Below are 14,425 nucleotides of genomic sequence, written 5' to 3'. Positions count from 1 at the left end.
TCTGTTTTCTCCATTAATTTTGCCTGTTGGAAACTGGTTGTGAAATTCACAAATAGCAAACATGTGACTGTGGCTGCTGCAGTGGCTGTTAGTGCAAGATTTTGTTGCAAAGCCTTTTTCCACCCAAACTATTGTAACTTAAAAATGGTCACTAAATCAGGCAGTAGGTAAGCGAGGACCTGTACAAGAAGATGTTTCCTAGATATACTGTACTCTTTATTGAGGAGGAACTGCCAATAGCAAAAGAAGGCGTTTTCCTAGGCCAGGGGTATCAAACACAAGGCCTGGGGCTCGGATTCAGCCCGCAAGGTGTTTAGATCTGGTCCATGGGGCTGCCCTGTAAACAGCAAAGGACCGGCCTGCGGTGCCTCTGCCAGCAAAAACTGAGCCAGGAGAGCCAATCAAGGCCCTACTGAACTCTGTTTTCACTGGCAGAAGGTTGCAGGAGGCCATCACATTTTGCTCAAGCCACTACAGGTTCTCCAACACAAGTGACGTCGAGCTGGCCCCACCCACCTCACCCCTCCCCTCCCCAAGGTCAAACGCAACTCTGATGCAGCCTTCAATGAAATTGAGTTTGACACCCCTGTTCTAGTCTAAGCATTTAGCCTAGCTTAACCTATAACCAAGTGTTGTAAACAGTTAAAATCTAGATAGAATATGCTAATTCTCTGATGCTACTACCTGCCATCTGGCTTTTTACAATTAAGATTTAGTTTAAGATGTCATAACATTTGTCATGTCAACAACTTCATTTGAGATCTCAGTGAGGAGGCATATTTGGACACAATTTAGATGAACTTCCAATCACAACCAAGATTGTAATATTGATACCTAGAATTATGACAGCAATATAATTTCAAATATGTAAACTCAGCCTTTCAGATCAATAATTATTACCATTTCAACAATATGATAGGTTTCTATATGAATAGTAATATAAAATTAACATAAAATTCTTACCTATTTCTGTAGTGGTCAATGTTGAAAATTTCTATTTTACACTTTACTTTAGTGTAGACATCTTGTACATCGACTGAGGCACTGAGATCTTCTAACTCACCAACCACACATATCTCTGCGGTATCCAATAAAATTAGCAGTTCACCAATAAGTCACATGTTTATTTTGCAGAAATGGAGAAGAAAATAAGTTTGCCTTAATTTCAAACCAATCATTATTAAGATAAATCTTAAACAACTAATAGCTCCCCCAGAAATGTGTATGGAAAGCTCACATACAATTTCGTTTCCCCTACTCTTAATTCATAAAGGAAAGGGACAGGGACTGAATTCCGTTCCACAAGCAAAGCCATGGACCTGATTAAAGCTATATGCACACAAGTACATGTTGCTAAATGACAGCATGCATATACCCACTACTATAAATCCATCTAGTTATAGAATTTCTAACTGCTATTATATATTATAAATGAGCCGGGGTGGCGCAGCAGGTAGAGTGCTGTACTGCAGGCCACTGAAGCTGACTTGTAGATCTGAAGGTCAGCGGTTCAAATCTCATCACCGGCTCAAGGTTGACTCAGCCTTCCATCCTTCCAAGGTGGGCAAAATGAGGACCCGGATTGTGGGGACAATAGCCTAGCTCTGTTAAAAAAGTGCTATTGCTAACATGTTGTAAGACGCCCTGAGTCTAAGGAGAAGGGCAGCATAAAAATTGAATAAATAAATAAATAATAAATAACGTATGCATTTTAAAAGACAGAACAATCCTAAAATGGCCATTACAATCAGTCCACGGTCCACATAATCACTTGTTCTATGGCCATATTTAAGATTCTGCTGACTGAGATGTGATGGATGGAGGGACATGAATTACCAGCCTCGGTGTTGATAAGGCATAATTGTTCTATTTATCCTATTGTCGAACATAAAGGTGGCAAACTATGGCTGTGGTCTTACGCAGCATGCATTTTATAGTCCTCAGACCCATCCAGAAATATCATTCAAGTCTAGTGTCAAAACAAAGACAATGAACAAACTGATTTGGTCTGTCCTCTTCCGTCAAACATGGAAACAGGATATGCTAAGCCTCCATTAGGGCAGCATATTTGAGCAAATATATAAGAAGAATTCTGTTCCGTTTGCTTTTTAAAATTAAATGTAATACCTGTGCCTTTGTTTTCTGGATCTGGTGCAAATAACTTTACAGTAAGCTTCGGCAACATCCACTGCATCCATAAACTCACACGTCCACTTGAGATGCCAATATTGCTTGTTGTTTGCTCTAAGGTAACAGAGTCTGAGAATGGAGAATCATCACCACCTTGGAAGGATTCACCCTGAGAGAGACAAAGAGAAAGAGAAAGGGGGGAGGGAGAATAATAATGAATAATAATAATTTATTAGATTTGTATGCCACCTCTCTCCGAAGACTCGTGGCGGCTCACAACAATAATAAAACAGTGTGACAATGTAAACAAATCTAATATTTAAAAAGTATCTAGAAGGAGGGAGAGAAGGAATGGGAGGGAGAGAAGGAATAAATTTTATAAATCTAAATTTAAAATATCAACCACTCCTACTCAAGTTAATAAAAAAATATATTTAAAAAAGAAATTCTGACATAGAAAACGTACATGTGAATAAAATATTTTACAAGATATGGATTAAGGGCGGTAAAGCGAGGAAAGACTCTGGTGCACATTGTTATGAATAATTTCTTCTTCTGTCTGCCCACAAAATGTGCTGTTTTTAAACTTGCACCATTCTCAAATGGTACCAGAAACTAGGATATAAAACACTCATCCATTTTTACATCTTTCACACATGCTGAGGACTCTGCTGCTGAGCATACTCTTGATAAATACATACATACATACATACATACATACATACAGACAGACAGACAGACAGACAGACAGACAGACATAAACCCAACCCATCCATTTCTAATGTCCACAGATCTTTTCTTTCTTTATTATTTATTTATTAGATTTGTATGCCGCCCCTCTCCGTAGACTCGGGGTGGCTCACAACAGCAATAGAACAATTCTATTAGTTTTTATAGTTTTTAAAATATTTTTAAACAGTAATTTAGATTTGTCGTAAATTGTTTTTCACTTTGTTGTGAGCCGCCCCGAATCTGCGGAGAGAGGCGGCATACAAATCTAAATAATAAATAAATAAATAGAACAATTCATAACAAATCTAATAATTTAAAAACATTTAAAAAACCCCATTATTAATCAGACATATATACAAACATACCATACATAAATTGTATAGGCCTGGGGGAGATATCTCAATTCCCCCATGCCTGGCGGCAAAGGTGGGTTTTAAGGAGTTTACGGAAGGCAAGGAGGGTGGGGACAGTTCTAATCTCTGGGGGGAGCTGGTTCCAGAGAGTCAGGGCCGCCACAGAGAAGGCTCTTCCCCTGGGACCCGCCAAACGACATTGTTTAGTCGACGGGACCTGGAGAAGGCCAACTCTGTGGGACCTAATCGGTCGCTGGGATTCTAATTTATCTAGCACTGCAACAGATATCATAGCTAGAATAATAGAAAACTATGGCAGATATTTTCATATACATCTAAATTCCTTATAGTGGTGCCCCCTTTTTCTATAATGTTACCTTCTCCATCATAATTCACAGAGAATCGACTTCCAGAAAATGTATTTTTTGCATAATTAAACCCCCTGCCTGGGCAATATAATTAGGAGTCTTATTTAATTTAAAGCCTTATTTAATTAAAATGCAGGAAAAGATTGAGGGCAAAAGAAGAATTGGACGACAGAGAATGGGGTGGCTGGATGGAGTCACTGAAGCAGTAGGCATGAACTAAAAAGGACTCCAGAGGATGGTAGATGAAGGAATGTTGTCCATGGGGTCACGATGGGTTGGACCCGACTTCACAATTAACAACAACAATAATTTAATTAAAATCAAAATATTCTCAATATTGATTAGAAGTGAAGTTCAAGAAAGTATTTATTTCTGTGAATACATGAACTATTCCCAACATTTTATAAAAGAATTATTTTCTATGTACTTGAAAGCAGGATACATCTTATTACACCATTTTAGCTGAATATGCCAAATTGTAATCAATAGACTACACATGAGAAGCAAAGAGAAGTTGTGCCCTTTTATTCATACTGGTCTGTACTAATTTAATTAAATAAATGATTTTCATGATAACAAATCTAACCCAACAATAATAAACAAAGATATCAAACTGCATACAAAAATGACGTATATGTCATGGGAAAATTGAATTTTTTAAAAAATGGCTTTCACTCAAGTGTTTTGATACTTAATCTAAATGCAAAATGTTGTTTCATAAAAATATGTTTGTGTTTAACATCTGGAAGCTACGTATATCAATGTAATATATGATTTCAAGTAATTATTGTGGGAAAATACCCAAATTAAAATATTCTAAATACACTGATGATCAATCAAGTTGTCAGGTTTGCTTCCATTCAAAGTCCAGGAAAGAAAGAGCCCCAACTCCATGTTGATAGAGAGGGGTACTTTTACTAGAAGAGAACTGATAGCAACAAAATGAAAGCAAGATGTGAGGCAAAAGGCATGTAAATCCATATACAGTGGCACCTCTACTTAAGAACTTAATTCATTCCGTGACCAGGTTCTCAAGTAGAAACGTTCTTAAGTAGAAGCAATTTTTCCCATAGGAATCAATGTAAAAAGCAAATAATGCATGCAAACCCATTAGGAAAGAAATAAAAGCTCAGAATTTGGGCGGGAGGAGGAGGAAGAAGAAGAATAGGAGGAGGACAGTCGCTGCTGAAGAAAGAAGTTGAGGTGAGGGGAATCAAAAAAATTCAAAACTTTAAGGCCTAAAAAAAAAAAAAGACAGACTCTAACGTAGAGCCCAGAGAAAGGAAAACGCTTCGTTCGCTCTGGGCTGCCCAGAGCAAAGGGAGCGTTTCTTTTCTCTGGGCGCTGGCAGAGGTTTATTCCCTCTCCAAGCGCCCAGAGAAAGTAAAATGCTTTGTTCACTCTAGACTGCCAAAGCCTCCTTAAGTGCCACCGAAAGGCTCCTCTAGCAGCCCAGAAAAGCCTGAGATGGATGTGTTTAAAGGGGGAATGGCAGGAAACTGGCAGGGCCTTCGTGCCGCTCTCAAATTTCCTGGGAAATTTTCCTTGGCTCGGGTTCTTAAGTAGAAAATGGTTCTTAAGTAGAGGCAAAAAAAATCTTGAACACCCGGTTCTTATTTAGAAAAGTTCTTAAGAAGAGGCGTTCTTAAGTAGAGGTACTACTGTATGAAGAATCACAAAACCCTCCCCTCATAAACCCCTTGGGTAAATTATCCAATCTCAAAGATGTCAGGTGGGTGCACTGGCCATTTGGGCTTCCACATCTGGTCTGTTGAAGCCGTTGACCCTGAGCAGGTTGTAAACATGTCCATGTAGCCTGGCAGAACATGATGAGAACTTTCCTCCCTACGCCCTTAATCAAGCACAAGAAGACATTTCCAGTGCAGCTTCCCCTCCCCAAATACCTTACCGTCCCTCCACCCCCCATTTCTATGGCAGCTGAAGCAAGAAGACAATGTGGAGGCTGACACATGCTCTCATTGTTAATTTTTTAAAAACAACAGCTTTTTCTAGGAAAGCGTTCATTAAATCCTGCATGACTGCACTTAAAAATATTCTTGTAATCAAGGAACTAAGCATTTATCTGCATATCACAGTTCATTTCAAAGGTTAACATCTGTATCCTAACAAAAGCAATGCAGGTAAACACTGCATTTTACAATGTATTTTATAATGAGGCACTAAAGCAGAGATAGGCAACCTTGAGTTTAGGGCTTCACTTGGCTTTTGAGTAACAGGACAAGGGCCACATCATAAAAAGGGGATGGGCAAATGACAGAAATCAAGATAGAAATGAAATGAAGTTTAATTTAATTTTTAAAACATTTCATATAAGTCTGGGAACTTCATGAAGATTTGGAAGGGGAATCTCTGAATCAGTGAGGTTGTCATAGATGAAATACAATATTTATCCATGTGGTATAAGCACAGATGTACTTTCTTGGTAACTGATCATTCAAATGATCTTTGAATTGTTCTTAAATTCAAGAGACTTTCCTTCACAAATGTAAGAGGAATTTCGGTTGGCAAGAACACAACAATGATTGCTACCATGACTATAATTTGCAGATGTTTCCTAAGAGTAGCTATTCTTTTTTTAGAAGATGTAGCTTTTTTCATTGACTTTACTATAGACTAAAATATACTTATGAAATAACATAATAGGAATATTTGATTATCAATAGGTAAGTAGGTTTAAAATAGTGCTAAACACCTTGTAAATTAAAAAGCTAAATACATAAGAATGTGGTTTACTTTATAAAACACAGCTGAATTTCAGTATGGCAATTTGTCCTTTTTGGTCATTTTGATCTATTTTTAAAGCTCACTTTAATCATAATCTTGCACATTATTGCATGATATTTTTCAGTGCTCCACTTTTCTCTAAAAACGAACTATCATAATTTTCAGTTTCCATATATCTTATTTTAAATTTTATTTTAAAATGATTTATGCTTTAGTTTTCTAGTTGTATTCAAATCTATAAAATAAAGCCAGAATAAAAGTAAACTACTTTTTTTCATCTTCTTCATACCAAGCTCTAAAATACACAATTTCGTTCTTTGCCAATTCTTGCAAAATGAACCAAAATATCAAGTATATTTTTCTTAGGAGAATTTATCTTTTTTCATCTGGAAAAGCCAAACATATAAGGCCATCATCCTTGATCTGCATTAAAGCTCAGGGATGATATAAGTCTGGAGCAAATTAATGTTCCCCAAGGACTAAACACTTCCTGAACTGTTTGTACTTAAGTAAACAGTAACAAGTGGCCAGCCGTAGTCTGTACTACCTTTGCTCAAATGCAGAGGACGTTAAAAATGATTAAGTGTTTCTAAACTTTGGTTCTTAAAGCCTCTCGTTCAAGTTTTCATCTTCAGATTTACCCAGTTTGTAATTCAGGAATCCTAACAGCTTTAACTATATGATGGAGCAGCACTCCCTATCAATCTGTCAAAATGAAAAGAATTATTCACAGCTGGATAATATAAATAAATACTTCATATGCTATTTAATGTAAACAATTTTTGGAGTGAGCCATACCTCCTCACCTTTCCTCCACCAGTTCATTTATTGGAAGTCTTTTACATGAAAAAACTAAAGACACTTTCAAAATAATCACTTTGACCTCATGGAGAAGTAGTATACTTTAACTGTGAAAGGTATGAAATTTTTAAGAAATGTACTTAGCATACAGCATTTTTCAAAATAATATTCAAGTTTTTAAGTGTAAAGTGTAAAGGATGTATAATCAAAATAAAAGGAAAACATCAAAGTGGTTTCTTGACAAATAATTTACCATACTTTTTGGAGTATAAGATGCACCGGAGTATAAGACGTACCTTAGTTTTGGGGGAGAAAAATAGGGGAAAATAATCTTTTTACCAAGTACAGTGATACCTCATCTTATGAACTTAATTGGTTCTGGGATGAGGTTTGTAAGGTGAAACATTTGTAAGACAAAACAATGTTTCTCATAGGAATAAATGTAAAAGCGATTAATGTGTGCAAGCCCAAAACTCACCCCTTTTGCTAGCCGAAGCACCCGTATTTGCGCTGCTGAGATTCCCCTAAGGCTCCCCTCCATGGGAAATCCCACCTCCGGACTTCCGTGTTTTTGTGATGCTGCAGGGGAATCCCAGCAGAGGAAACCAAGCAGCGCAAAAACGGGTGCTTCGCTGGCAATGGAAGTCCGGAGGTGGGGTTTTCCAGCGAGGGGAGCCTCAGCGAAATTGCAGCATCACAAAAACACGGAAGGCCTCGAAACCCCACCTCCGGACTTCCACGTTTTTGTGATGCTGCAATTTCGCTGAGGCTCCCCTCACTGGGCTCTTTAAAGAGCAAAAACACGGAAATCCTGAGGTGGTGTTTCCCATGGAAGGGAGCCTCAGGGGAATCCCAGAAGCGCAAAAACGGGCGCTTCACTGGCAACAGAAGTCTGGAGGCAGGGCATCCCAGTGGCGGCGGCTTGGGTTTGTAAGGTGAAAATAGTTTGGAAGCAGAGGCAAAAAAATCTTAAACACTGGGTTTGTATCTCAAAAGGTTTGTATGACGAGGGGTTTGTAAGACGAGGTATCACTGTATTCATTTGGCTAGTCTTAATCTGGTCAGTTTCAGCACATTAGTTTGCTGGTTTTGAGTCCCTGTCCCTCCTTTTTATCCCTTGATTGGGGATAAAAAAACAGTTTCTAAAACACTTCACTTCTCTCTCTCTTCACAGAGAAACAATGAGATTGTTTTACTTGTTAGCACCTTGTTAGAGCTGAAAAAAGCTTTGTAAAAGCTACATTCGGAGTATAAGATACACCCAAATTTTCAGCCTCTTTTAGGGGGGAAAGGTGCGCCTTATACTCCAAAATATGGTAAATGTGTCACAGGATTTCTACATTATAGAATTCCAGTAATTAAACCAAAACCGTTAAAACCCTGAGAAATAAAATGTTCAACTTAAAGAGCCCAATTATCTTAAAGCAATAAAATGTTGTCTCCTTTGAGACATATTAATCACTTAACTTGATATAGTCTGTAAACATTTATTTTTAAAAGATCTTTAATATGGATCTTTAATATGTTCAAATACTAAAGTCTTAAACATAATCATGGATGCTATATTTTGATGTTGTTTCCTCTCTCTCTAGTGGATTAAAATATATTCAAGGAAAATAGTAAATCCAAGATATGTTATCTCCACAAATAAAGATAAAATTGATAAATCGGACATTTCTATTACAAGATCATGATAATGGTTTTAGCAGCTGTAGTAGTTTTTACTGCAGCCTCCTCAGCAACCTGCAATGACACAAAATGATGGCTTGTACATGATCTTGTAAAATAATGATCATGATCATTTAGCAAACTTATATGGCCACCCATAATCTAATGTCTGAGAGCAGCTAGGTAATTATGCAATCACTCAAGTGTTATAATTGTGTACTTCCATCAGGATCATTTGCTGTTCTTTCTTTAGGCTACCCAACTCACAAATTCAATCTGTGAGCCACTCAATTCACAAGTTTAACTGAGTTAAAAATAAGTAAATAAAAAAGACACATATATTTGATTGCCTTATTCTTTCATTACCAGTTTAATTTTTTGTTCTAGCAGATCACTTATTTCAGTACCTCTGTAGTTGTCCCAATGTCAGCTGATGGACTATATGTACTGGCATCCAGTGGAGCAGTCCCAATACTACTTTTAACAGGTGAAACAGGTGGTACAGGTCCTGAAACAGATTCTGTATGTGCCACAGACTGATGGAAAATTCCCTTCTTATGAATCTTATTCCAAACTTTCTCCATTAAATCCATTAGTTCATATAGGAGTTGCACCTGAAATAAATGTCAACATTTCTCACAAATTCAACTTCATACAATATAAAAATAATAAGTTTGTGATGGCTTTATTACAGCAGTATTTTCATTTGATTTTATGGAGAAAATCTGCCTAGAAAAAAATCGCACAGCAGAAGGTAAGGCTGTAACACTTACATCACCACTTCTACAACTTAACTTGTTGTTTTAATGAATGAACAGTTAATTTAGTTTCAGGATTATTTCATAGACTATTTTTTTATTCTTTGTCCAATATACAATACATATGGAAGAGAATAGGCATTAAGTAATATATATAACGATAGAAAGTAAAAGAAGAGTAGATGAGAGGGAGAGAATATATATGATATAAGAGATAAGGAGAGAATATATATGATATATGGGTTAAGGAAAGACAATTGGACAGGGGACGATAGGCACATCAGTGCACTTATATACGCCCCTTACTGGCCTCTTAGGAACCTGGAGAGGTCAATCGTGGAGATTCTAAGGGAGAAGTGTTGGGGGTTGGGAGTTGACACTATTGAGTTCGGTAATGAGTTCCACGCTTCAACAACTTGATTGTTAAAGTCATATTTTTTACAGTCAAGTTTGGAGCGGTTAATATTAAGTTTGAATCTGTTGTGTGCTCTTGTGTTGTTGCGGTTGAAGCTGAAGTAGTCGTTGACCGGAAGGACGTTGCAGCATATGATCTTGTGGGCAATACTTAAATCGTGTTTTAGGCGCCGCAGTTCTAAGCTTTCGGGACCCAGGAAAGATAGTCTATTGCTACTTCAGGTACAACTAAAACATCAGCAGCTCTAAAAACAAAAATCTAATTTATAGAATATAGGAAAATTCAATTTCTGAAAATTTCTGTAGGTCTGAAAACAGTCTCTAAACAAGGAAGAAAAAGATCAGCATTTTTCAGAGCCATCTTCAGGGATATGACATCTACCGATTCAGAAAACATTCTTCATAATTTAATTACTGTATTGTTCAACTCAGATCTAAAATATTTATGCAAAATATTTCATAACTAAGCAACAATCATGTAACTTGCCATTTAGTATATTAAAACGTACCATGGAAGTTGCACAATATACAACCATATCCACAGCTGGATGCCATACCAGCTTGCCATTGTGGAAAAACAACTATTTTTTTCATATTTAATGAAGAGGTTTCAGCCTCAGGACACATCCAAAGAATGACGTTGACTTCTAATGTGGGCAAAACAGATGCAGGGAAAACATTGCTTTCTGTCTAGTTGTGATATAAAGCAGGACTTGATTTGTGGATATGAGAACGTAATTTATCCTTACAGATCTTCATTAGCTGCTTTTGTATTGATACAACATTGGAGACTTTCCTTACACTCTGCAAAATGTACATTTTCAAATGTTTTAATTTGATACTATCATTCATTCATTCATTCAGTAAATCAATCATAGAAACATAGAAACATAGAAGACTGACGGCAGAAAAAGACCTCATGGTCCATCTAGTCTGCCCTTATACTATTTCCTGTATTTTATCTTACAATGGATATATGTTTATCCCAGGCATGTTTAAATTCAGTTACTGTGGATTTACCAACCACGTCTGCTGGAAGTTTGTTCCAAGGATCTACTACTCTTTCAGTAAAATAATATTTTCTCACGTTGCTTTTGATCTTTCCCGCAACTAACTTCAGATTGTGTCCCCTTGTTCTTGTGTTCACTTTCCTATTAAAAACACTTCTCTCCTGAACTTTATTTAACCCTTTAATATATTTAAATGTTTCGATCCTGTCCCCCTTTTCCTTCTGTCCTGCAGACTATACAGATTGAGTTCATGAAGTCTTTCCTGATACGTTTTATGCTTAAGACCTTCCACCATTCTTGTAGCCCGTCTTTGGACCCGTTCAATTTTGTCAATATCTTTTTGTAGGTGAGGTCTCCAGAACTGAACACAGTATTCCAAATGTGGTCTCACCAGCGCTCTATATAGGACTACCCATATTAACAAGTTATTCTGAGCAGTTATAATGGCTCCAGACTAGGGTGTGGAAGGGCATCAGGAGGACGCAGAGGCTCCATGCCAGGAGGGAATGGACAAGAAGAGGGGCAGCCAGGAATATTGGAGACTGGCCGAGGAACAACCAGACAAGCACCTGGCTGAAGAGCAGAAAGAAGAGACATAACTGCTACCTGGAAGTGCAGATGGCCAGAGGCATATGGTGGAAAAGCTACAGTCAGTCAGCAGGGACAAGGAGGAATTGCCTTCCTCAATGAATCCTAGGGTACATACAGCCAAGTGAAGGGAGGTGCAACAGAGGTCGGTGAGGTTACTCGCGAGGCATCCTCGACCCTCCTAATGACCTACACCAGATGCCTCCAAAGCATGGAGCAAAGAGGCATTGGAAGCAACCATTCACTTCCCTGTTGCTCTGTAATATTCAGCTGGCTGTCTCCTCTTTACCCTTTCAGATGCTGTGATTTTTGCCCTTTTACAATTGATTGATCTTGCATTCGTCCCTTATTTAAGGGACTTTTTCTCCTTTTGTTCCTTTTCTTTTTGTGATTACTGAGTGGCACTGGTGATTTATTTCTGTGCATTCTATGCATTTTTAACTTGCTTTTATATTTGATTCATGGCTAACCACTTTGAGTGACTGCTTGTTTGAAAAAGAAGAAAGAAAATATTTATATAAATAAAGTCATGTTCTATTACCCTCATAGAGGGTCTCTTTACTTTAGTTGAAATAATTTGATGCTTAATGAGATCAGGTATATGTGTTAATTTCTGCAAAGAGTACATGAATTCATTTCAACAAATGTATCCACTTTGACAGCAAAGCAGAGCCTCCACGTTTAACAATACATCTGCAAGTGATTTCATTCCATCAAACCCAAGACGCACTTATGTGCTGTAGCCATTACAGATGAATCTAAATTACGAAACATGAAAGAGCTTCAAAGCAAATCTTAATCTAAGTATCCTGATCTTGATGACTTGGCTTTTATAGGAAAGATACTTAAAAGAAAAGGGAAAAAAAACAATTCTTATAGAATCCAGAACAATACTTAAATTAAGCAATTTTAATTTGTTCCAATAAATTAAATGCACTAACCTGAGGATTTGAACATTTTATTTCAAGTGATTCAAGGTCAACATGAAGACATACAACGAATGAGTGCCTGGATTCTGATCCTGCAGCGGGCAAAACTTGTGAAGTCACCGCCAGAGTAGAAGTGCAGCCAACAGGTTCCATGATATTAAGAGTCGACTGCTGTCCCAGAAGTGTATAGATGCTGAAATAATTCAGACTGATTGTCCAAGGAAAAGCATCTCCTGGTTAATCAAAAGGAAAACAAAAATAAAAGTAAAATATGTATATAAAGGAATATAGGTGGATTATTCTCACATAAAACTGACTAAAACATTACTGGATTATTCTTTTCATAAAACTAATGAAAGTCTAGTTCTAGTATTTATTCAAGAGCACATTCTATGTTATGTAGCACAGAAGTGCTACATTTTAATTACTTTCTCAGATATAACAGATATACAATGCACAGAATACAAATAATTATATTCTTTGCATTATAGAAACATAGAAGTCTGACAGCAGAAAAATACTTCATGGTCCATCTAGTCTGCCCTTATACTATTTTCTGTATTTTATCTTAGGATGGATATATGTTTATCCCAAGCATGTTTAAATTCAGTTACTGTGGATTTACCAACCAGGTCTGCTGGAAGTTTGTTCCAAGAATCTACTACTCTTTCAGTAAAATAATATTTTCTCACGTTGCTTCTGATCTTTCCCCTAATTAATCTCAGATTGTGTCCCCTTGTTCTTGTGTTCACTTTCCTATTAAAAACACTTCTCTCCTGAACCTTATTTAACCTTTTGACATATTTAAATGTTTCTATCATGTCCCCCCTTTTCCTTCTGTCCCCCAGACTATATAGATTGAGTTCATTAAGTCTTTCCTGATACGTTTTATGCTTAAGACCTTCCACCATTCTTGTAGCCCGTCTTTGGACCCGTTCAATTTTGTCAATATCTTTTTGTAGGTGAGGTCTCCAGAACTGAACACAGTATTCCAAATGTGGTCTCACCAGCACTCTATATAGCGGCATCATAATCTCCCTCTTCCTGCTTGTTATACCTCTAGCTATGCAGCCAAGCATCCTACTTGCTTCCCTACCGCCTGACTGCACTGTGTTACTGCGTTATTGTTTCTGTTGAGTTTAATATGGCCCAAACTGAGAAATTTTAAATTACTTTTTCACTGGGAGATTTAAACCTAATCTACTTAATATTTATTTACTGAATTTTTCAGACTATAAGACACACTGGTGTATTAGACACACCAAGATTTCAAAGAGGTAAATAAGAAAAAAAGTTTTTGTTTTGGGTTTGTTTGGGAGGCCTGCTCCTGGGGACTGGGAGAAGGCAAAAACACCCCCATTGTTGTTGGAAAAAAGGCCCATTTTTGCAAAACTGGGGTGGGCAGAGGGTCTTGGAAGTCTGCATAGAACTCCTGGGGGCTTGAGGAAAGCAAAAATGCTCCCTTTTTTCAGAAAACAGCCCATTTTTCACCCCCACCCCCTTTTTTTGCTTAACTATGGGAGGAATGGATATGAGTGTGTTTTAAGGACAGCATCATCTTCATAAGATTCTAAGAGGAAGCATGATATTCTGGGAGAGGGATAATTAAATTCTGCTACAGGAGAACTCTGATATGATGACTCCTGATTTGTAAATGTGAGAGCAAAAGATGCTTAGATAAAAGATACTTTTTAAAAAAAAAATGCAGTTTGTTTCGAAGAAATTTCCCAGTTAGGAAATTTATTTATTTATTTATTTAATTTTATTTATTCGATTTTTATGCCGCCCTTCTCCTTAGACTCAGGGCGGCTTACAACATGTTAGCAATAGCACTTTTTTAACAGAGCAAGGCTATTGCCCCCACAATCCGGGTCCTCATTTTACCCACCCCGGAAGGATGGAAGGCTGAGTCAACCTTGAGCCGGTGAT

At 37.4% G+C, this 14,425-nt stretch overlaps 2 protein-coding genes across 7 annotated transcripts in view; one reads left to right on the top strand and one right to left on the bottom strand.

Annotated features, from left to right (window-relative positions):
* Window positions 1-14,425, bottom strand: part of VPS13B (vacuolar protein sorting 13 homolog B) — a 454,077-nt gene that overhangs the window by 266,329 nt on the left and 173,323 nt on the right. For all 6 annotated transcript variants that reach the window (XM_070748103.1, XM_070748104.1, XM_070748105.1 and 3 more), the window contains exons 24-27: window positions 12,509-12,729; window positions 9,205-9,411; window positions 2,128-2,299; window positions 964-1,078 (exon numbers count right to left, since the gene is read on the bottom strand). In XM_070748103.1, coding sequence (XP_070604204.1) covers window positions 964-1,078; window positions 2,128-2,299; window positions 9,205-9,411; window positions 12,509-12,729 — 715 coding nt within the window. The remainder of the gene's footprint in view (window positions 1-963; window positions 1,079-2,127; window positions 2,300-9,204; window positions 9,412-12,508; window positions 12,730-14,425) is intronic.
* Window positions 1-14,425, top strand: part of COX6C (cytochrome c oxidase subunit 6C) — a 336,477-nt gene that overhangs the window by 277,972 nt on the left and 44,080 nt on the right. The window lies entirely within an intron of this gene.

The sequence above is a fragment of the Erythrolamprus reginae genome, chromosome 3 (genome assembly GCF_031021105.1).
Source record: "Erythrolamprus reginae isolate rEryReg1 chromosome 3, rEryReg1.hap1, whole genome shotgun sequence".
NCBI lineage: Eukaryota > Metazoa > Chordata > Lepidosauria > Squamata > Dipsadidae > Erythrolamprus > Erythrolamprus reginae.
Note: the sequence above shows the minus strand (reverse complement) of the source record. Positions and strands in the feature narration are given on the sequence as shown.